Raw genomic sequence first — 21,303 nt, forward strand, 5'->3', positions numbered from 1 at the left:
AATATATGGCGTAAATAACATAAGTCCAAGTCATAAGAGCAATTTTCTTAAATTTGACGAACTAAATGTCGTAGAATTGGATAGTTGTCTTTTTTTTTTTTTTTTTTTTTTTTTTTTTTAAATAATATTGTCGGGTAAAAAAAAAAAAAAAAAAAAAAAAAAAAGGACCATCAATGACCCGAATTTGTCTGTATGATCAGTTGGCCACTGTCGGCTGAAGGTCTGAGATGAAAGAAAGAAACACAGAGAGATTTCTCTCTATGTTTCTGTTTCCTTCCCCATTTGAGCTTTCTATGATTATCCAAAACTCTCTCTGAGTTCAAAAATCACTCCACAGAGCTCAGAACCTGAGTACTTTAGTACTTACCATGTTGGTCCAAGATCGTCAAAACCCAAAACCCCACCAAATCCCACTCGCCAATCNCAAGTCATAAGAGCAATTTTCTTAAATTTGACGAACTAAATGTCGTAGAATTGGATAGTTGTCTTTTTTTTTTTTTTTTTTTTTTTTTTTTTTAAATAATATTGTCGGGTAAAAAAAAAAAAAAAAAAAAAAAAAAAAGGACCATCAATGACCCGAATTTGTCTGTATGATCAGTTGGCCACTGTCGGCTGAAGGTCTGAGATGAAAGAAAGAAACACAGAGAGATTTCTCTCTATGTTTCTGTTTCCTTCCCCATTTGAGCTTTCTATGATTATCCAAAACTCTCTCTGAGTTCAAAAATCACTCCACAGAGCTCAGAACCTGAGTACTTTAGTACTTACCATGTTGGTCCAAGATCGTCAAAACCCAAAACCCCACCAAATCCCACTCGCCAATCCCTTCCCTGAATCCAAACCCTTCGATTTCTCCAACTGGGTCTCTCTCAATCTCTTCAAACTCGCCACCCTTTTCTTCCTCACCCTCACAATCGCTTCCTTCTTCTTCCTCAGAGGAGCTCGCGATTCTGCTGCATTTCTCTGCTTCAACTCTCGCCCCAAGCCCTCTGATCTCACCCATTTGCCCAAAATCAACTTCGATTCGATTCATCCCCTTGTCGACAAGTCCTCGAGTTATGCTTCTTTTAGTTCTGATCGGTGGATTGTTGTTTCTGTTTCGAGTTATCCTTCCGATTCGCTTCGAAAGCTTGTGAAAACCAGAGGATGGCAGGTACTAGCTGTGGGAAATTCTAGAACTCCATCGGATTGGAGTCTTAAGGGAGTTATATTTTTGTCGCTAGAGCAGCAATCTAGCTTAGGGTTTAGAGTTGTCGATTTTCTTCCTTATGATTCTTATGCTAGAAAGACTGTTGGATATCTTTTCGCTATCCAACATGGCGCGAAAATGATATTCGATGCAGACGATCGGGGTGAAGTGATCGATGGGGATCTCGGGAAGCATTTTGATTTGAAACTCTCCAATGTAGATACATTGCAGGAGAGAATCTTGCAGTTTGATTTCGAGAACCCGAATAAAACTGTTGTGAATCCGTATATTCATTTCGGACAGCGATCGGTTTGGCCTCGAGGGCTGCCATTGGAGAATGTAGGAGATGTTGTGTATGAAGAACATTACAGCCAAGTATTTGGAGGAATGCAGTTCATTCAACAAGGCATTTGCAATGGTTTACCAGATGTGGATTCGGTGTTTTACTTCACTCGAAAAACTGGTTCGCAGGCATTCAACATAAGATTCGACGAGCACGCACCAAAAGTCGCCTTACCTCAGGGCGTGATGGTACCATTGAATTCTTTCAATACTTTGTTTCATTACTCAGCATTATGGGCTCTGATGCTTCCTGTTTCAGTTAGTACAATGGCTTGTGATATCTTGAGAGGTTATTGGGCACAAAGACTTTTATGGGAAATAGGAGGTTTAGTAGTGGTTTATCCACCAACAATGTATAGATATGATGACATTGAAGGATATCCATTTTCAGAAGAGAAAGATCTGCATGTGAATGTGGGGAGATTGGTGAAGTTCTTGAGTTCATGGAGATCAAACAAGGCCACATTCTTTGAGAAGGTTATGGAATTGAGTAATACAATGGGAGAGGAAGGGTTTTGGAAGGAGAATGATGTGAAACTGAGTGGGGCTTGGCTTCAAGATTTGGTATCTGTTGGGTATATTGAACCAAGAATGAAGGTATTTGAAATGAGGAAACAAAGGAAGAAAAGGATTGGTGATGGGAGGAGTTTTGTTCCTCATAAATTGCCTGGTTTTCATCTTGGGGTGGAGGAATCTGAGACTGTGAACTTTGAAATAGGGAAGTTGATTAGATGGAGGAAGAAGTTTGGTAATGTGGTGATGGTTTTGTTTGTTGAAAATGGAGATGTGGAGAGAATTGCCATGAAATGGAGATTGCTTTATGGAAGGATCTTCAAAACAGTGGTGGTAGTGGCAGAGCATGGCAGGGAAGATTTGGGAGTGGAGGAAGCTTCTTTGGAGTTCATATACAAGTAAGTAATTCCCCATCCTAGATGAAAATTAATTTAATGCATCTTATACTTCACTTTTTTTTTTTACACATTAGACCCAAGTAGATATAACATAGTGCGAAAAAAAAAAAATTACAAATATGATTAAATTTAAATAGTCTATCAGTATAGACCATATTATTGGTAGGAGTCTATCAGTGATAAACTGTATAACTAGTATAGAAATCTATCGTTGATAGACTTGAGTATATTTGCAATTTTTTTAAAATGATATTATACACTCAGTAATTATTTTTAAAATTGCTATCAATTGCAATTATTTATTTATTTTTTCCTGCCATGTGGATCTTTCTTCGGTTTCCTAAAATATTTATTTTTATTTTTTATAGTGATTAGAGTGGATTCAGGGGATTGGATATATTTGTATTTTGAGTTGAGTTGCATAGGTTTTTCAACAATTTAGTGTGGGGATTGAACCTCCAATCTCTTGGATTAGGCATATCACTGTCCTAAGCTCATCTTGGCGGGACTTGCCTAGTATTTTTTTAGAGGGAAAATTTTTATTTTATCATTTTAGTTGATTGGTGAGTTAGTCAATCTTTAATTTAATTTAATTGATTAACATTATTTATTATTATTTTTTTAATGAAAACAATCACTTTCAATAGAAAATACATGAGTATATACAAAATCAATCTTTAATTAACTTAACGTTGGAATTACAATAACTAGTCGAATTAATGTTTTGGTTTTTTTTTCTTTTCAAAATTCGGCTTAAAAACTACTAACAAAAAATTAAATTAAAGCACTTGATAGCAAAGAGCAAATTGCAAAATGTCGAACCGTGCAAACTTTTTTTTTTTTTTTTTGTTTTTTTTTCCTTTTTTAAACATCGACTTTATTATCATGGTTTTTAAAGTCCTTAAAAGCAATAATTTAGTCCTTGAATTACAGTTGGTAACAATTTGATCCTTACATTTTCGTAATAGTTCAGAATTTAATCTTTGTAATAAAAAATGGTAACAATTTAATCATTTTAATCTTTTTTAAAAAATTATAACAGCTTATTATTGATCATAAAAAAAATCCTTTAAAATTAAATGTTGATTGTATTATGTAAGTCTAATCTTTAAATTCAATAAACATATTTGTTCTTGGTTAAGTTTATCAATCTCTATATGCAAAATTTTAAATTAGATCTTAGTATTTTTTTTTTCACAATGTATATTTTTTCACACGATACAAATATTGGAAAATATTTAAAAACTAAAGTTTGAATAATAAATTATTACCCTAAGACCGTCCTTTAACCTCATTTTAAATTCTTATCTTTTTTTTTTTTAAAAAAAATTATTTTTAATTTTCAGAATTGTTTCAAAAAAGAAAAAAAAATAATTTTCAGAATTCCGATTGAAAAAAATAATTAAAAAAATATATTAAATAAATGTTCAACAGAACATATCCACAATTACAAAGTTGGCGATTTAACTAAACTAGTAGCTTAGAAGATATCAATTTCATTATTTATTGAAGTTTTAAATTCAATCTACAATTTACTGAAATCGAAAATTTACAGTTTCCCTGAGAAAATATTTATTTATTTATTTTTTCCAGTTGTTGAAGAAGAAATTCACTTCTTTCTTATTTTTCTTATTTTAGGATAAGGTTGCGTTTTTAAAAAGGAATTTCATCCTATTTATATAATTTCTTATCTTGCTGTCTTTGTAAACTTTAGTGGTAATATGATTTAATGTTTTTTTTTTTTTAATTTTTATTTTTATGAAGATATATAGCTCTATATGTTAAACATTACAATGTTTGTAAAAAAGGGAATTGATCAGGTGCATGTAAGCTGTCCAAATACTTAAAGATTTTTTTTTTTTGAAAAATGATTATTATTATTATTTTTTAAAGTTTGAGTGCATGAAAAATTAATATTTGGGTGATTTCCCCCTCCAAATTTCTTTGTAGTCCTAGTACAAGAGCCTTCATTCGTAATTTAGATGTAGATTAAAATATCTTATTTAGTCAAAATAGAAATGTGAAGTACCACTTTCAGAATAAAACTATATATGGTTTAGTTATACAGATAACAAAATATTATTAAAAAGAATTACACTAACATATTCTAAAATTGGTGTAAATACATTAAAAAGGAAATAGTGATATGACGTTTATACCACCAAATGGATTCAAATAATCAAGGGAAAATGGGGCACTGGTTTACTACTTTACCTAAAATATGTCATGTATGCTATTTTTTTACTCAGCTTTAGTTTGATAACAGAATAAAAAGAAATCATTTTTAATAAAAATGGACTGAATATTTATATAGAAAAGGTCATGAATGATAAATTCAACAAAATAATTCTCTTTCTATAGGTACCTGTCCATGGTATTTGAAAGATTTCCTAATGCAGAAGGTTTCTTGTTCCTCCAAGATAATACCATTCTCAACTATTGGAATTTACTGCAAGCAGATAAAGATAAACTTTGGATCACTTACAAGGTAATGCAGCTCTCAGTTGTATGATTGTATCTCTCTTACTTTGTAGATCAGTTGAAGAAATGTATAAAATATTTCTTTTTCTCACAGGTCCCTCAATCTTGGACCATTGTCAGTGATGATTCTGTCTGGTTTGCTAAACAAGCAGACTGGGTGAAGAAGGTTGTGAGCACAATGCCTGTTCATTTTCAAGTCAACTATAAGGAAAATAACCCAACCGAGCAAGCTCTCGCGATTTGCAACAGTGAAGTGTTTTACGTACCTCAGCAGTTTGTGGGAGACTTCAAGGATCTTGTAGCTCTTGTTGGCAACTACAAGATTGATTACAGAGTAGCTGTGGCAATGTTTTTCATGGCGATGGATTCGCCATTAAATTTCGACGACGTTTTCAGCAGAATGGTATATAAGAAGACACCAGCAGAACTGTTGAGTAATGTTACAAACTTGTATGCTGCTGAAGTTCCTGCTGTTCATCCATGGAGGGCTTCCAATGAAGTGGAATTTGCTAAGCTTATGAGACTTATGGCTGCAGGTGACCCGCTACTGAAAGAGCTGGTATAAGAGTTGAAAATAATCGAAATCTGAAAGTATAAATGTATGTGTAATTTGGAGCCATATCTTTTCCTCAATTTTTCTTTTTTTGGGTTAAATTATTATTATTTTTTTTTCACATTCAAATTTTTGTAGAGGAAGTTCAAAGGAAATACCAAAGTGAACTGTATATTGTTTTGCTTTCAATTTGCAGAACATAGATGCTCAAATGATGAATAATACTTGAGAGCTAAAAAGATTCAAAAGTTAAGAGAATCATCTTTGACACAAACTAATGATATTATGACAAATTATTGGAAACAGAGACAGAACATTAGAGCCCATAAGTGGTCTCATTGCAAAACAGAAACAACTGGCAGGGATCATGAATAATCTTTGACATTGGAAAAATGAAAAAACTAAGAATTGAAATGGTCATACCATGTTTGTTTTGGTATAGAGAAATTGTTTCAACCAAAGTACTTTTCATACAAGGCTTTAGAAATAGCAACTGCATTTCCTTCAGCTTTAACTGGGTAAAGCTCTGAAGCAGCTTGCCATTTGTTTGAAAACAGTATCCATTCCCTTCTCCAGTCTTCCAAATGGAAGCTTTCATTTTTTCTCAAGCTTTTTGATAGGTAATAAAAATAGGTCAAAGCTCTTGGGAGATAGTAACCTTCCAGTAGCCCACTCCAGTACTTATTTGCTGATAAGGAGCATAAAAATATGTTAATTTGAAAGAGGGGAAAGGAAGAATAATATATAATAGTAGCATTGAAGTGCGTAATATTACCATAATCATGAAGTTTGCTCTGATTGATTTCTGTGTTATCATACCACATAGTCACTTGTGTTCTTGCATTCCATTCATACTGAACCAAGGAGAAAATTTGGAGCTTGCTTTTCTTAACCAATTTATAAAGTGGAAAACAATAAATACTAATGCAAGAAGGAAAAGAACTTGCCTTTAATAAAATAGTAATCCAACAATAGAATTTCTTACCATGGCAAAAAAATTTCCAACGGTTAAACAAAGTTGACAAAAAAAGAAGAAAAAAAAAGCTGTAGTATATATATGTATATATATACAAAACAGTAACATTTCATAGATAGGATTAAATTACCAAAAAAAAAAAAAAAAAAAATCCAATTGGCCGTGAGGGTTGATAAACTCAAGGGCTGACTGTGGTACAAAGTATTTTAATTTAGGGTATAATAATTTGTATTTGGGTGCAGACTATTCTAGTATGAGTTGCAAATGAGGAGAGAGGATGATCATGGTTACAAAATAGTAAATAATAAGAGTTTTCAAATAGTTATACTGTAGCTAAGTGAGTTACGATAATTGGGAGCTTCACTCCACTAAGGCAAGTTGGGAGCTAAACACTTCCTAAACGTGTTCTTAGAAAAGAAATTCTGAAGCTTTTATCTAGTACCTAGTCTCTTTCTACCTTCCTTGCTAAGGTTTGTCTGCATGTCTTCACTGATTTCTCCACAACAGTTTTTCTCTCACTAGTCCCTCTACTCATACTCTCGTTAACAACCTTTATGTATGCTCTTTATCTCACTAATTTCTTTCTATTATGTAGGCCATTTGATAACTATTTTGTTTTTGTTTTCTATTTTTGAATCTTTCGCTTATAAATATCACTTCCAAATGCTTGTTTCTTTGTTTTCTTTTCTACCTTTTAAAAATGTTTTCAAAATATAGGCCAAATTTTAAAAGAGAAAAAAAAAAGTTTATTTTTACTTTTAGAATTTGCTAAGAATTCACGTATTTGTAAATATAATAGAAACATACTATAGAAATTGAAGGTAAGTGGGCATAATTTTTTAAAACAAAATGGTTAGCAAAACGGAAAGGTTAATGGGAAAAGAGTAGCTGTATGCTGTAAGTATCATGCCATTAGAAAGGGACAATTCCTAACCTGCTTCATCTCAGATGCATTTGTGGCCAACTTCTTTGCACTTTCAAGCCATGTTCCAAGCAGAAAGTTTGAATTAGAAGCTAGTAGTCTGTCAATATCTCTAATTAATTGAATAAACCTCTTGCTGTGAAGATTTTGGGCCTTCACATTCTTGCGCTGAAAAGCAGTTACAGCCTTCAAATATTCTTCATTTGCCAGCTTCCCTAGCACTTGCCGTGTTAAGTCAACCAAGTCATATCTGTTCAATTACAATTAACAATAAACTAAATTGATCATATCTTCAGAATGAGGCTCGATTACGACACACTAAGGTTGAATTTTTAGCTTCTCTATGAACATGTTGATTTGAAACTTATCCGGAACATCTGAAGTGGTTGACAAGAAGACTTGGATTGTAAGTAAGACATATCAACTCCTCATCCTTAAGACTTAATTATATGGTATATGCATATGACAATGTGCCATTTTACCTATATGTAGCGCCGTGGATGAGATTATCGTCTGCATTAAGAAGTAGCTGTAAGGCATTGGTAACCTCCTGAGTGGAATACCATAGATGTGGCTTTCTCAAATCAGAACTTGAAGATGGATCCCAATCAGGAAGTTTGACAATGAAATCAGTGTTATGGTCCTGGAAAAAAAAAAATTTAAAGGAATGGATCAGTAAAATCGGGCAAGATGGAGTCACCTAGCCATAAAGCAGAACAAGGTAGAAGAACACAATAGTTTTTTAAAAAACCTCCATATTGCAGCTGGGCATGTCTCACTTATATTATATCTTCAAGTAATAATCATCAAATGCAACGCATCCAGTAAATAAAAAAAGAGATGGGTGCTTCCATCCTGTGTTAACCAATTTGATTTTCTTGAAGTAGAAATAAGGGCAGTCTCAAAAGTTACACAATTTTGATAGAGCTTTTTGGGCAAAGCTACCAGTTTTCATAATTACAAAATAGCAGAGTCTACTCAATGAATTTGGGATGACTTTGGAAAAAACATTAATCAAGTAATTTTGCTAAAAGTACTTTTAAAGTGTTTTTAAAATGTTCAAAGTTATTTTTATAATTATAGAAAATAATATTCTTGTCTGAACATTATGTCTCAACTTTACGTACCGCAATACCATCAGTGCAGTTGTAAATTGTATGATAAAGGATCGTCCAAGCTGCATCAACATAATGATCTGCTTTGCCGTAACGACAACGGGAATAGGTCTTCAACCACTCCTACAAGATATTACAATATTTCATTATGGTCCTCCCATCATTGCCATCAGAGTTATTTCATAGATGTTTATATAAATCCATCATATGCAAGAATACTCCATTGGGACAACAGTAGATATTACAACGAGGAGAATAGAAATTGTGACAGAGGGAATTATTTAAAAAATAAACAGTTCGAAAAGGAATGTGTAACAGTGTAAGAACATGGACTCATTATAGTCAATGTTTAGAACTGCTTAATTTCAAAACCCAGTTATGGATGAATAATATGAGAGGAAGATAAAAAATTAAACTTTTTCCATGATATGACAAAATTTGAATGAATCCTCAACATTAAAATTATAGAAAAACTTCTTTTGGAAACCAAGATATTGTGGTTCTTCATATTTTTGTTTCCTGGTGGTTAAAACTTGGCTCTGAACCATGTCAGTTTCTATGATTCCTTCAAATTCTCTCGAATTGAGAGAATCATGCTAGGATTAACAAACTACTAAAAAAGTCAACATCTTATATATTATCACTGAATCATGCAGAATTGCAACACATATGTACATACAAAAACATAAAATTGATCAAAAGAACAATTTGTTTGATTCCAGAAAATATATATCAGTTATAGTTTATAAACAAACACGCAATAATTCATGTATAGAGTTTCTTATAATTATCAGCATTATAGACTGACTGATGGGCACTAGCTTAGGTTGCACTTACATGCACAATCATTGCATAATACTGTGAATCGCTAAACATCCAGGTCGCCTCAACTATTACGAGGCATTGAGATCAAATTACCTGGACTACAACTTTTTTGCTCCGAAATGCCATTTCAGACATCAATTCATAAACGACTGGATTATGCTCTATTCCTTCCATACACATGCCAACACCAACCTACCATAGTGAAGGAAACACCATGTGTAAGAGGATAAAATATCAAGATTCCCAATCTTTACGCCTTAAAATAGAATAATGGGATGCCGAATGAAATCAAGAAAAATAGAACTATGGTCAACAAGATATACAGATAACAAAAACAGTTTCTGTTATCTTAGAAATATCACCTAGCTGCATGCTTTAGGAGTTTATGTGCTACAGGCATCACACACATATGACCTCAGTAAATTATACAATACAAAACTAAACGTACCATTGTTGAATTTTCACTTGCAAGAGCATCAACTGGACCTGAAGAGATTGCATCCAATATACCATACATTTCAATATTTCCACCGAAGTTATGCAACATACACCTGAAGTCAAACTAAGTTTTTAATAACCTTGTGAAATAAAAGTACAGAAATGACATTATTGGGACGTCCTGTGGCTTCCTTGAAAATGGTAATAAATGGGTTACTGACCATACATAGGGCGTGCCATAAAATTGAGATGATGTTCTCCAAATTGGCCTGACGTCCGCAAAAAGATCAAGAACAATCATTTTCCCAAATGGGACAGAGTGAAGTAGTGCCTGCAGTCCCCATAAAATCGTAGCTAATAAATGGTATTGTGAGACAACCAAAAGGCCAGAAGAAGAGTAATTTTGACAGTTTGGCTATGGATTTCGTAACTCAATCATAATTTTTTTTTTTTTAAAAAAAATCATTTTGGTGCACTAAGAAACCTGTAATAGACCATAGATAAGTGGGTTTTTTTTTTTTTTTTTTGGCTTAGACCAGCTTTGATTTGACATCAACCACCCGTATCAACCCATGTTGCAAGCAGATGGGCTCTGATTTCTATTGTTTGATTCAGCCTACTTTTAGAGCATCTCTAAGTTGGTTCTGTGGCCACTATTTTCTTCCAATTCATGGATATCAAGACATCCTTCATTTCCATCGGAAAACAATGACACCTCAATAGTGTTCTGAAGTCTAGATCCATTCTCAAGAACGGTATACTCTTGGGACAATTTGAGAAGTACCAATGTATATTCTCAAGCAAGAACTCTCTCTTTTTATGTAGCCAAAATATTTCCCAACCTCCCCTCCCCTAATTTACACTCACTGGTACTTAACAATTCCCTCTCACAAACTCCAACTATCCCACAAAACTAAAAGCCTGTACAACTTTAAACAAGAGATGAGGGAACTGGGCGAGACTATTTAGATCAAGTACATCCTTTACCAGTAACTCAGTAAGTGGTTTGTGTGCGTACGTACTTTCATTTGATCAGGCTTCCAAAATGTAGAGTCTGAATAGAAGAGCCATCCCTGCACACAGATGGAACAATCAATTTTAATACAAATATAAAAGATGAAAATTCATGAAACTAAAATTTTGCAAGTCTGATTTGCACAAACAACCCAAAGCTTTGAATATTATAATAACTCAGCCTAAAAATTAACGGTCCAAGTCTAGTTCTTCTGTTTTTACCTTTCTGTTGTTAAGAATCAAGCATACTAACTAAATATTTATATTCCTACGTTTTTCACTCCATAAAATAACTTTTCAAGTTTAAGTTAAATTTCAAAAGAAAAAAGAAGAAAATAAAATATTATAAGACAGAAAATTTGGGAGGCTATCAGTCGCTCTTTCTTTTGATCACTTTGGTGTGAAAGGAATTGGAGAATCTTCAACAATGCATGTAGTTCTTTCGAGAGTTTCCTTGAACAAACTCTTTTTAATGCTTTAAATTGGTGTAAATGTTCACACCCTTTTACTGATTATTCTACTCTTTTGAATGATTGAGAAATCCTTTTGTAATCCACCAGTGGTAGACCTATCGTTTCATTTATCGATGAAATCTTGGATTTTCTATCTTAGAAAAACATAATAATGATAAATAAAATAACACAGAACGTTTTACTATATAAGCAAAATTTTTGAAAACATGCAAACAAAAATAAAACTATCGTCAAATTAGTCCACAGGAATATTGTCTCACATTTTATCAGCATTCACTTATAGAAAATGTTAAAAAGGGAAATTACAAATATTGTGACTTTTAAGACGACTTTGCCATACCAAAAAAAAAAAACCTAAAACTTCCTTAGATACTGAATTTCTTGAAGTTTTTCTTTTAAATGAATAGTCGGACTACATACAACATATGTCATTAACCATAGTGTAGGACTTACTTTTTAAACACAACTTTATAAATCTGAAAAATAGAAAACATGGAACACCCAAATACCACATTCTCTTTCACCATTTCCTAGAACATTTAATTACATCAACGCTCTTTTATAGTTGTCTTGTTATACAACATTTATCAGTATTTGTTAACATTGTGGTTTATCGGCTGTCATTTTTCACTTCAATAACTCAAATATGTGAAACTTCTGTAGCTTTTCTATTCTAAAGTTAAAGTGCTTTTCTATTCTAAAGTTAAAGTGTTCTCAACCCTATAAATCTATAAGACCTAAATTCTTGCTTACACAATTTCAAACAGACCCTCAATTCCTATTTGTCGCCCAGAAAACCATTCCAAATTTTACCAGCGTCTTGAATCAATTAATTCAGGATACAAAAGGTTCTGTTGAAAAATGATACATTGAGAAATATGATGTTCATTACTTGAGGAACATACTTGCATGAGCCACACAGCATCCTTATCAGCTTTCACCATAGCTTTATAGACAGAAGCTCCAAGTGATGAAATATATGAGGTGTCATTTGTAGGTGGAGTGTTTTCATTGAATGTATCGCTGCAATGAACAGGATACATAACATTCAGTTCTCTACGGCAGCAAGATAGGATAAATAAGGGAAATGAAGGAGCTTCTACCACAATCTAGTTATTGCAATAATCAATGGATCTTGGAAAATAAACAAGATGGATCTTATTTGGTTAAATGCCTATCACAAGATTTTCTCCTCTTAAATTATAGTAATTTATTTTAACATGTTCCAAAACAACAAGCCTAACGGTCCTCATTTGGAAATAAGGAATGCTACTAGTTCTTCACAGGAATGAATAGTTTTACAAAAGGAACTCCTTCGAAGGCTTGATGACTGGCTCCTTGAAGATCCCAATGGTTGGAATTTGAGGGAAAAGCTAGGATTTTAGGTAGCTGACTAGTTGTGCCACTAGAGCGCTGGCATGGCATTTATGGACCAAATGAAATGACAGATCTTTTTCAAGACAAGTCTCTTCAGTTTGACTCCTTTTGTAATCTTGTACAAAATACAGCTTCTTGGTTGACCTCTTTACATTCCAATTCTTTTGTAACTACAACATCTTGATGTATACCGGTGATTGGAAAGCTCCTGTCACGTATCTAGTTTTTCGGGAGGGGGTTTCCTCTACCCCAACCTATATCGGTTCTTCGTTTATTATCCCTCCCCACACCCAAAAAAAAAAAAAAAAAAAAAAGAAAGAAGAAGAAAAAAGTCTAAAAAGGGAACTCTGAATACAAATACAAATCAATTGTTGCCAGCCCTCGTGTGATTCTGTCTAAGATTCAAATTTCCCCTTAGCTGCAAATTGCAATTTCATATGCTTCTAAAGTTTACCAATGGATTGGTGGACTAACTTATAAAGGGAATCCCGATCCCTTTAAACTGTGTTCGAGAATGAATATTTTTTCAACAAGACAAAAACTAAGCATTGAGAAATGTTTAATACTTTAATGCTAGCTATGAAAACCAAACAAAAAGTGAAGTTTCAACACAAAACTCCATATAATATACAGTGACTTAATTCAAAGGGAAAGTGCTTATCCACCAAAAGGAGAAAATGTACATAAAGGAAAAACGTGATCAAGATATTATTCAATGCTACATTAGTTGTTACCAGTTGTAAATGTCTGTTACGTCCCCATACTCTGCAGAAAATACATAAAATGTGAAAAACAAAAGTATTAGTACATGCATACCTTGAAGATATTATGACATGTTTTGAGAAAAATCCAAATTTCCAATATCTTGAAAACAACATACGAATATGAAATATTTTTAACAGACGTAAAGCTAACATTGACAGGTTAGCTATGTCAGTTGATAAGCACTTACGCATCATTCGATCAAACAAAAGAATAATAGCTGTACTTGCAAATGCATCCTTTTATACAACACAGATAGGGGCTCCCAATATAAAATTGGATGATAAGGAGTTATTTGAAAACTAGTATCAAAATACCTTTTGTCAGATTATAATTTACAGCGACTTTTTGTATATTTTATTTTCTTACATATGTAATTGCCTCTTAATCAGTAATTTTTTCCTTGTATGATATTTTCCTCCCCAGTCTGTTTTCCTTTTTATCGCTTAAAAAACCACAAATTTTCAAATAGTAACTTCAACGTGCACAATAATGTTAACTTTTACTATTCATCCAATAACAATTTTCCAACAATTCCAAGAACAAAAAGAAAAGTGTTTTTTAAAATAGTCTCTTACTTTCTAATTGGAACTAAAAAAATACACACTAATTGTTATCTTGACATAGTGACAAGTGTGCATAATAAGATACCAATGTCAAAGAGTGTGCAACTGCATGATATGAACAAGAGAAATTATGCATATCCACAAAGGACTACTACTTTTTTCGGCCAATAAGCTATATTTACATCAGAGCAGAGATGACAACGATTTGTCTTTTAATTCAAAGCCAACAGATGGAAGTGCACCTTTTATTTGTTGTCTGATAAAAGCCTCTCCAATTTCGACAAATAGTGGATCAGAAGGATTAAGAAGGTATGTGCAGCATGTACTAGGATCAGCATCAATTGAGTTCCTAACAGGGGAAAAACAAAATGGAAAACTTCAATTCGTGGAAATTATATTTAGTAATGGGATGTCTTCCTAGGTTCAAAATTGTTTAAAGGAAAACTGGAAATTAATCATGTTATTATATTAAGGGGGAAAAGAGAACTTATAATCCCCTTATATTTTAACAAAAACACATAAGAATTACAAGTTAAAACAAATCTCATAGGTTGGGACATAAAAGGGGATACCAGTTTCCTAATCTAGTTATGTCGGCCGAGGGAAATATCTCTGCCAAACCTGCTGGGACATTTCCTGAGAATGATGGCAGAACTGAAACCAGAAAGGAAAAAGAAGTCTCAGTTAAATAAAAAGGTCTACAAACAAAATGTGATGATAAATTATCTTCACTTCCATAACCAATAAATTGTTTTTATCTAATAACTTGGAGTAGCAAACCTGGAGTCATCCCCAACTCCTGCATTCGGGATAGTATCTGTTTCTGTAAAGATAATTGTTGATCCAACCAATTTTTCGATAAAGGCCCACCCCACCTTTGGTAAGATAAATGTCAGTATATATGAATGAAAGAAACAAAAGATGAGACCATCAATAAAAGCCTGATTATCTTCGGTAGACATCTTAGAATGCACAGTATAAGTTGGAAGTGTTTCTGTAATTGATTTACACTTAAGTCCTAAGAAAAATGACCAGGTTAGCCCGAGCTGAAAGATCACCACACAAAAGCTTTCCAATTGATCATATAAAAATAATTAAGGAATACTGTAAGTTAAAAAAACTATTTGTAATTGAGGACCACAGAGAAGACACAAAATGAACAAAATCTTCATGCTCATCTGTAACACCTCGATTGCCTCCAAAAATCCAACCTCCCATCTTTTTATCTTCCACAAGCTGGCAGCTTTTCTCGTTATCAAGAGCCCAATAATGGCAATACTTAATAAAGCACAACACCAATATATGGATGTGAATTCTACGAGTGCTTCTATATTTGCATGTAGCATACATGCATAAATTATAGATCATATGTCAAGGCTGAATACATAGGCACAGGGTAAAGTGACATGTTTTAGATGATACTGTTTTGGAAAATTTATGTTTTGAGGCAAAAATATTCTAGAACAATTAATGTCACTCACCCATGTAGATTTCCCATGCGAGCCCAGGCAAGGAAAGCAGGCCCACCAAAGAAATTGTCCAATTCTTTGACGGTAAGGTTGAAATCCTACAAGTAAAAAGAAACAAGTAGCCTCACTCAGGTGAAACTGAAAATATGATAATAGTATAATACTAACAGGCAGTGATCCTAGGAACTCCATTTAGAAAGAGATACAGAAAAACTGAAAAGTTATGCATGAAGGCAAACTGTTAGTGAGAAATAGTGTCCTTGAACATATATATTTCTTTCTACTACAAATATTATGAATGACTTCTAACAGTCGAAAAGAAAACATAACCGAAAATGGGGAGACTTATGACAAATGCCTATGCAAAATGGAAGGAGAGTAGTATTAAAAAAAAAAAAAAAAAAATCTTAAATCCATTTGAACCGGATCGTTGAATAAGGGGATACATAGCAAAACAATTCAACTCTACAGTGTGTATGGTATCCATGTCCAAAAGTTCATCCTATTTGGAATCTTTCTATTCTCCAATCCCAACCTGGTTGAAATCTCAATCCTAGAATAATTTGAATGTTGAGGAGTTGCTGAAGTGGATTTGGACTCGCCTAAAATAAAATAATACATTGGTAATTGCTCACCCTGAAAACATTTCTCCAAATTGATTCTTGCCCAGTGAATGCCAAAGGTAGGTTAATTCCATGGAGGGCCATCCAGTCTATCTCTTTCTCCCATCTTTCCCAATCCCACCAAACATAGGAATCTGAAAAGTGGATTAACGTATCGCTTACACTACTTAAAAAGAAAAAGTTGTGATACCTAAGTGATCTCTATATGGATAAGCAATTGGGATATTTAGTTAGCATAAATGAATATACTTATCATTTAAAGAGAAGAAAGACCAAGAAGATTAAAAAATTGTGATGAGCATGATATTGATTTCACCGATTGATACCCAGAAGGTCTTTGCTTCAGTTTTCTTTCCCTTCTTATATACATCATGTTCTTGATGGGTGTGGGGGAGAACATATATGGTATTCATCTTCCTCTACTTTCCTCCTCGGATTCACCAAATGAACTTTATTTTGCATAACTTCTATATATTATTTTACAAAAAAATCCTTTTGCATTCTAGAAATTGATATTCACTTGAGATAGAGGTTGAATGAAATCGCAAATAAGAAATCAGCACTTACAGCTTGAAGTAACAACATTTTGGTAATAGTTCCATGGCACAGGCCGCTTAACCACCACTCCGTCACCCTTTAACAGCGGCAGAGATCCTGGTTTAGGAATGGAAGCTAGCTGAACTCCACCAGTCTTGTCCCAGGAAACATGAGCACCACACCAATACTTTAAGTACCAGTAAAGGCCAGATGTAATTTCAACCGCCGTGGTGCCTTTAATACTTGAGAAGATTGCCACAAAAAGTAAAATCAATAAAATCTTATACCAACATATCCCTCTCTCGGTTTATTTATTTATTGGGGAGGAGTTGAGTGGTGATTGGAGGAGATAACATTTATCCCTTCAATGTATTCTGCTTTATATCATTTCTTAAGCCTATGGAAAATTTCACCCAAAGACAATATAGTACTCTGAACAATTAAAGCATTTTGACCATTTTTTGGTGGAAAGGCCAAAAATAAACTCGTTATTTTCCTCGTATAAATACAAAAGATGTAAGTAATCAATGACAGAGAGCAATCTTTATCAAATACAGAGGCAACTTACAATATCTCGGCACCATTGCGACTTGAGGACTTGAAATTACTTATCAAGAAGCAGCTTCCACCACCACAAACATCCTATTGATAAATACAGAATCAGAAACACGATCAAGTTCATGTTCATTGTTCTGAGATATTTGGAGAATCCATGAAAATTAGAACGAATTACTTGAAGATGCATTGCATAATCAGGGCATAAAGATTGAAACATTTCACAGTCTCACAAAACTAAGCCACTTAAATTTCTCTAAAAATGCAATTGAGATATAAGAACTGACAGAACAGAAATTGAACTGCAACCAGAATCGAAATTCCATCGAAAGAAAACGGGGTGATTCTCGGTACCCTAGAAACAATCTGAAACTCGAAGCTATCTACATGAGTTGGAAGCAATCGTCGGAGAAGGGCCTGTGCTGCAGCTTCCTGAATCGAAGGAGGTAGAGTTTTGGAATCCAAACGATGGATTATTGCTTGAATTGCTTCTTGTTCGGATAGAGCGAGTGGAAGTACGACGAGAATCAAAACAAGAATCAAGGAAATGAAATTCGACATTCTTCGACGGTGTTGTTACTTGTTAGACAGTGGGTGTCAACCATGGAAGCCTCAGCTCAGCTCAGCCCAGTGCTTACTGTTGAAGGAAAGCTCGATATTTTGGTCAACCGAGACCATATTGACTCGCACGCAAATTAATATTTCTAAAAAGAAATTATGGAATTAAATATATATATATATATATATATACGAAGTATTCATAACTTTCAAAAGTCTAAAAAAAAATATTTTTTAAAATGAGAATTTATTTCAAATGGTAAAACTGTTAAAATATTTATAAAATGTAGCAAAATTTTAGAATTTATTGATAGTTCTAAAATTTTACTATATTTTGTAAATATTTTAGTTTATTTTTCTATATTTTAAAATAATCTTTTTAAAATTTAAAGGAGGAGTTTAAAATACTGATTACTTTTTTCTTAATAAAAATGGTTAATGTTTTGTTTAAAAAATACTTTTGAACTTAAATTTTTTTAAAAAAATATCCTTAAACGTAAATAAAGGTTAAAAAATATCACACCTGTTAATATATAAACCAAAACTATTAATATCTCAAAACTTTCAAAAGATTATTAGTACCCTTATCTTAAAAGGAAAGTTAAAAAATGTTGTAACTATTTATCTGTACCTCATCACTCCATCTTCCATTTTCTCTCACTGTTTATCTCTACACCCTATTATCTCCCTCTAATTGTTTGTTTACACCCTGTTGGGGTTGATGCCCTAAATCTCGTGGTTACTGTAGTTTATAATTGTAATGTACATATAATTTTATTTGTTTAATAAAATATGAGATGTTTTATTTATCTTTTAGTAGCATTAACCCACAAAACCAATAAACTAACATGTAAGGTTATCTCTTGTAACTTAAACATGTATGTAGAGACATATAAGTGGATGGTGTTTAAATGATAACCTAAATGGTCTGTAGTAAATGGATAAGGCATCCTGGTGACAATACAAATACGACCTGCTTTATAAATGTGTTACAATTGTTGTAAAGTGCTACAAATGATCTGATCTTAATCATTCATGTAGAGACATGTGAGGGGAGTTGTTCTATACAAAGGGATTTCTATAAGATCGGGCCACGAAATGAATAGTCTCATTATATAACATCGTTAATAATGGAGACATGACCTGAATCCTGAGTGAGTTGTGAACTCCTGCTTATGAAGGCAATAATTTGATTTGTATGGATGAGAGTGTCCAAATCGCCGACTCAATAAGCCTACCATTTTGGGGATTCGTCTGATTGCGGAGCTGGAAACACAGCTACACAAGATGGAATTCACTCTTTCCCTAATGTCGGAGTAAGTAGATAAATTACTCCCCTAAAGACTGATTCTGGGGCTTGAATAATGTGGCGTCACATGCTCTCTTGGTCCAAGAAGGATTTGGTCATAGTTGGACTATGATTTATTGTTCATTAGAGGGATCAATGATACTTAAGAAGTTAGATGTAACTACATGGGCAAAACGGTAATTTTAGCCCAACTGTACTTATGAGCAATTTGTGAAGGGTTATTTGACTGATTATATCCAATGGACACAGAAATATATCTGTAGTGTGAAGAGAGCAGTTGTCAGTCTTTAGTGGAGTGATTGACTGTTAATGGATGTTGAATAATTTAATTAAAGGAGTTTAATTAATTATTCAAATACCATTGAAGTTTCAATCTACAGGTTTATAAAGCCCCCTCTATAACTCAACAGAGATTATTGAGAATCAATTTTGGATTAATTTGAATTGTTCAAATTAATTGAGAAAATTAATTATATGTGATATAATCAACTTAACTTAATTATATATGATATAATTAATATAATGTATTTGATACATTATAATATAAAATTAATTTTGAGAGAAATTAAATATTTGAATATGATTCAAATATTAACTGTATGGATTAGTTTCATATAATTAAATTTAGTATAAAGTTGTTATATTAAATACCACAAATGATTGAGAAAAAACAAACTATAGGTTATGTTGTATTTGATACAATATAAAAACTATAGGTTATGTGCTATATATCATATAACATTTATATATAAATTTAAATTAATTTTAATTTAATTATAATTTTCAAAATTAAAGGGAGGGAAATAACTTCCCTCCCCTTAATTCTCTTTCAGTTTATCATGTGGTGAGTGGCCAGTTTTACGAGAGATTCATCTTCTTCAAAAAATTACAGTGCATGTTGACGTTCTCTCTGTCATTCCTAGAAACCTCTCCTACTCTCAGTCTCTCTCCATCTTTCCCAAAAGAAATCTCAGAGCCCACACACCCTTGAGGATTCTCAACTCCCAAAGAGAATATAAAAGGCTCTCTTGTGAAGGTGTCCCTTGGTTTTTACTGTTTGTTTCTGGGAGTTCGTGGTTCGAATTGTTTGTGATTGGAATGAAGGATTTCGTAAAGTTTTTCGGTTCTTCAAGGGTAAGTCTTCTCTAATCCTTCTTCCTCCTCTAATCCTTCAATTGCATGATGTAAAATTTCTGTAATTTGCATAATTGTGTTATGTAAATTTTTTTTTATGTGTAAATCTAAAAATTGGGACGATCCCGCTTCTGCAGTGGACCTCACTGTTCCTTCACACCCCATTACCTTCTATCTTCCATCTACTCTCACTCTCCTGCAATCTATGACCTAACATTTCTCTATTTTCTCTATTTTTTCTCTCTTCTTAATATCTGTCTTGTTAACTATTTGACCTTTGTTTATCTCATTAAAAAACAAAGAAAAAAAAAAGAATTACCCCTTAAGTTAAGGTATATAGATTATAAAAAAGAGAGAGTGAGAATATGGAAAGCACCAAGGGAACCCTTGATCTTATATATTTTAATAAGGTTGTAGTTAGTAGTTGAGTATATGTTAATAGTTAAATACGTTCTTTTTGTATTTGGTTATTTATCGATTTTGTAAGTTTTAAGGGGAGATTTTGATTTTTAATTTTGTGATATTTTGTGGAATCTTATGCTTTAACTTGAAGTTTTGATTTATATTTTGTTAGAAGTTCTGTGTGAGAATTGAAAAACTGGGAGAAAAATAAAAGTATTTATAGGAAAAAAAAATTGATACCTATATAAGTTTAAGGGTATTTTGAAACTTTTGAAAGTTCAAAAATATTTTTGACACAAAGTACAAAGTGTAGGGGTATTTTATATAATTTAACCTTATTTAAAATTAGTTATCTAAAAGTTAATATCAAATACTTGAGTGAGCATTAGTAAAAATTTGAAATTAAGAGCATAAATATGCCAAAAGTATTCAAATCAATTTTATTCCCCTTTTCACCTTTCTTCTTCTTCCAACAAAATTAGTTTCAGAGGTCGAACCTTTAAAGAACTTCTTAGAGGACGAGGCAACATTTGCCTCTCCTCTTCTGTTCCTTGACTTTCATTAAAGACTGGAAAGTCTATAGCTCTTAGAGCAAGGTGGTCAGATCATAGTTAATCCTGTTCATAACAGCATTGCTACGGAACTATAGAAAACTTTCAGGTAAAGTTTTCAGGATGAAACTAATCTGACTGGTCTCATCAATGATAAACTCATTCATCTCTGCCATGTTAAAGTGAACCATCATGTTGAGAACGTGTTATTGAACAGATGCCCC

The 21,303-nt window shown here is 32.9% G+C and overlaps 2 protein-coding genes across 4 annotated transcripts; one reads left to right on the top strand and one right to left on the bottom strand.

The window, feature by feature from the left end:
* Positions 1-155: 155 nt before the first annotated feature.
* LOC120085737 (probable glycosyltransferase STELLO2) lies at positions 156-5,726 on the top strand. Its single transcript, XM_039041908.1, has 4 exons — positions 156-404; positions 803-2,439; positions 4,801-4,927; positions 5,015-5,726. Exons 1-4 carry the CDS (start codon positions 369-371, stop codon positions 5,483-5,485), a joined length of 2,271 nt encoding a protein of 756 aa, XP_038897836.1. The 5' UTR covers positions 156-368; the 3' UTR covers positions 5,486-5,726.
* On the bottom strand, positions 5,339-17,819 carry LOC120085736 (alpha-N-acetylglucosaminidase). 3 transcript variants are annotated; one of them, XM_039041906.1, is made up of 20 exons: positions 17,480-17,819; positions 17,139-17,212; positions 16,601-16,812; positions 16,046-16,167; positions 15,423-15,508; positions 14,722-14,816; positions 14,514-14,595; positions 14,184-14,290; positions 13,348-13,378; positions 12,142-12,259; positions 10,772-10,822; positions 9,971-10,080; positions 9,760-9,862; positions 9,405-9,503; positions 8,499-8,609; positions 7,854-8,014; positions 7,384-7,621; positions 6,249-6,360; positions 5,897-6,161; positions 5,339-5,476 (listed from the first exon to the last, which is right to left on the bottom strand). In XM_039041906.1, the coding sequence occupies exons 1-19, from the start codon at positions 17,684-17,686 to the stop codon at positions 5,926-5,928; spliced, it is 2,355 nt and encodes a 784-aa protein (XP_038897834.1). In that variant the 5' UTR covers positions 17,687-17,819; the 3' UTR covers positions 5,339-5,476; positions 5,897-5,925. The 3 variants fall into 3 exon arrangements, with proteins under 3 accessions (XP_038897834.1, XP_038897835.1, XP_038897833.1); XM_039041907.1 differs by lacking the exon at positions 5,339-5,476 and having other exon boundaries at positions 5,837-6,161; positions 6,249-6,327; XM_039041905.1 differs by lacking the exon at positions 5,339-5,476 and having other exon boundaries at positions 5,837-6,161.
* Positions 17,820-21,303: the final 3,484 nt, after the last annotated feature.

The sequence above is a fragment of the Benincasa hispida genome, chromosome 9 (assembly GCF_009727055.1).
Source record: "Benincasa hispida cultivar B227 chromosome 9, ASM972705v1, whole genome shotgun sequence".
Lineage (NCBI taxonomy): Eukaryota > Viridiplantae > Streptophyta > Magnoliopsida > Cucurbitales > Cucurbitaceae > Benincasa > Benincasa hispida.